The following is an 816-nucleotide window of genomic DNA, read 5'->3' as shown; positions in this document are numbered from 1 at the left end:
GCCGGCCTGCTGGTGGAGCTGTCCCCGGAGGCCTCTCTCTCTCTCTGTGTGTGAGTGAGTGACAGTCCCAGTGCCGGCCTCCTGGTGGAGCTGTCCCCGGAGGCCCCTCTCTCTCTGTGTGAGTGACAGTCCCAGTGCCGGCCTGCTGGTGGAGCTGTCCCCGGAGGTCCCTCTCTCTCTGTGTGAGTGAGTGACAGTCCCAGTGCCGGCCTGCTGGTGGAGCTGTCCCCGGAGGTCCCTCTCTCTGTGTGTGAGTGAGTGACAGTCCCAGTGCCGGCCTGCTGGTGGAGCTGTCCCCGGAGGCCCGGTCTCTGTGTGTGAGTGACAGTCCCAGTGCCGGCCTGCTGGTGGAGCTGTCCCGGAGGCCCCTCTCTCTGTGTGAGTGAGTGACAGTCCCAGTGCCGGCCTGCTGGTGGAGCTGTCCCCGGAGGCCCGGTCTCTGTGTGAGTGAGTGACAGTCCCAGTGCCGGCCTGCTGGTGGAGCTGTCCCCGGAGGCCCCTCTCTCTCTGTGTGAGTGAGTGACAGTCCCAGTGCCGGCCTGCTGGTGGAGCTGTCCCCGGAGGCCCCTCTCTATCTGTGGAGGCGGGTCCTGGGGCCTGGGGACGGTACGGGTCGGGTCGGGCCGGGCCTGGAGGGGCCGAGTGTCCGGGGAGACACACGGAGAGAGGGAGCGGGAGGATGGTGGGCTCGCTGTTCCGGTGTGTGTGTGGGCCCAGGCTCAAGAGGATCCACCGGGGGACGGACAGCCCGGTAAGGACCGGGGACCGGGGCCCGGGGGCGGGGCCGGGGGCGGGGGCAGGGGGCCCGGGCCGGGG

The 816-nt window shown here is 69.7% G+C and overlaps 1 protein-coding gene across 1 annotated transcript in view; it reads left to right on the top strand.

Moving 5' to 3' along the window:
* Positions 1–333: 333 nt before the first annotated feature.
* The window catches only part of LOC122547444 (phosphatidylserine lipase ABHD16A-like), a gene marked incomplete at its 3' end in the record, with an annotated part of 27658 nt that continues 27175 nt past the window's right edge, over positions 334–816 (top strand). Inside the window, exon 1 of the mRNA XM_043686065.1 lies at positions 334–751. Coding sequence (XP_043542000.1) covers positions 680–751 — 72 coding nt within the window. The remainder of the gene's footprint in view (positions 752–816) is intronic.

The sequence above is a fragment of the Chiloscyllium plagiosum genome, unplaced genomic scaffold (genome assembly GCF_004010195.1).
Source record: "Chiloscyllium plagiosum isolate BGI_BamShark_2017 unplaced genomic scaffold, ASM401019v2 scaf_4028, whole genome shotgun sequence".
Classification (NCBI taxonomy): domain Eukaryota; kingdom Metazoa; phylum Chordata; class Chondrichthyes; order Orectolobiformes; family Hemiscylliidae; genus Chiloscyllium; species Chiloscyllium plagiosum.
The sequence above is the reverse complement of the archived record's forward strand: the minus strand, read 5'-3'. Positions and strand labels throughout refer to the sequence as shown.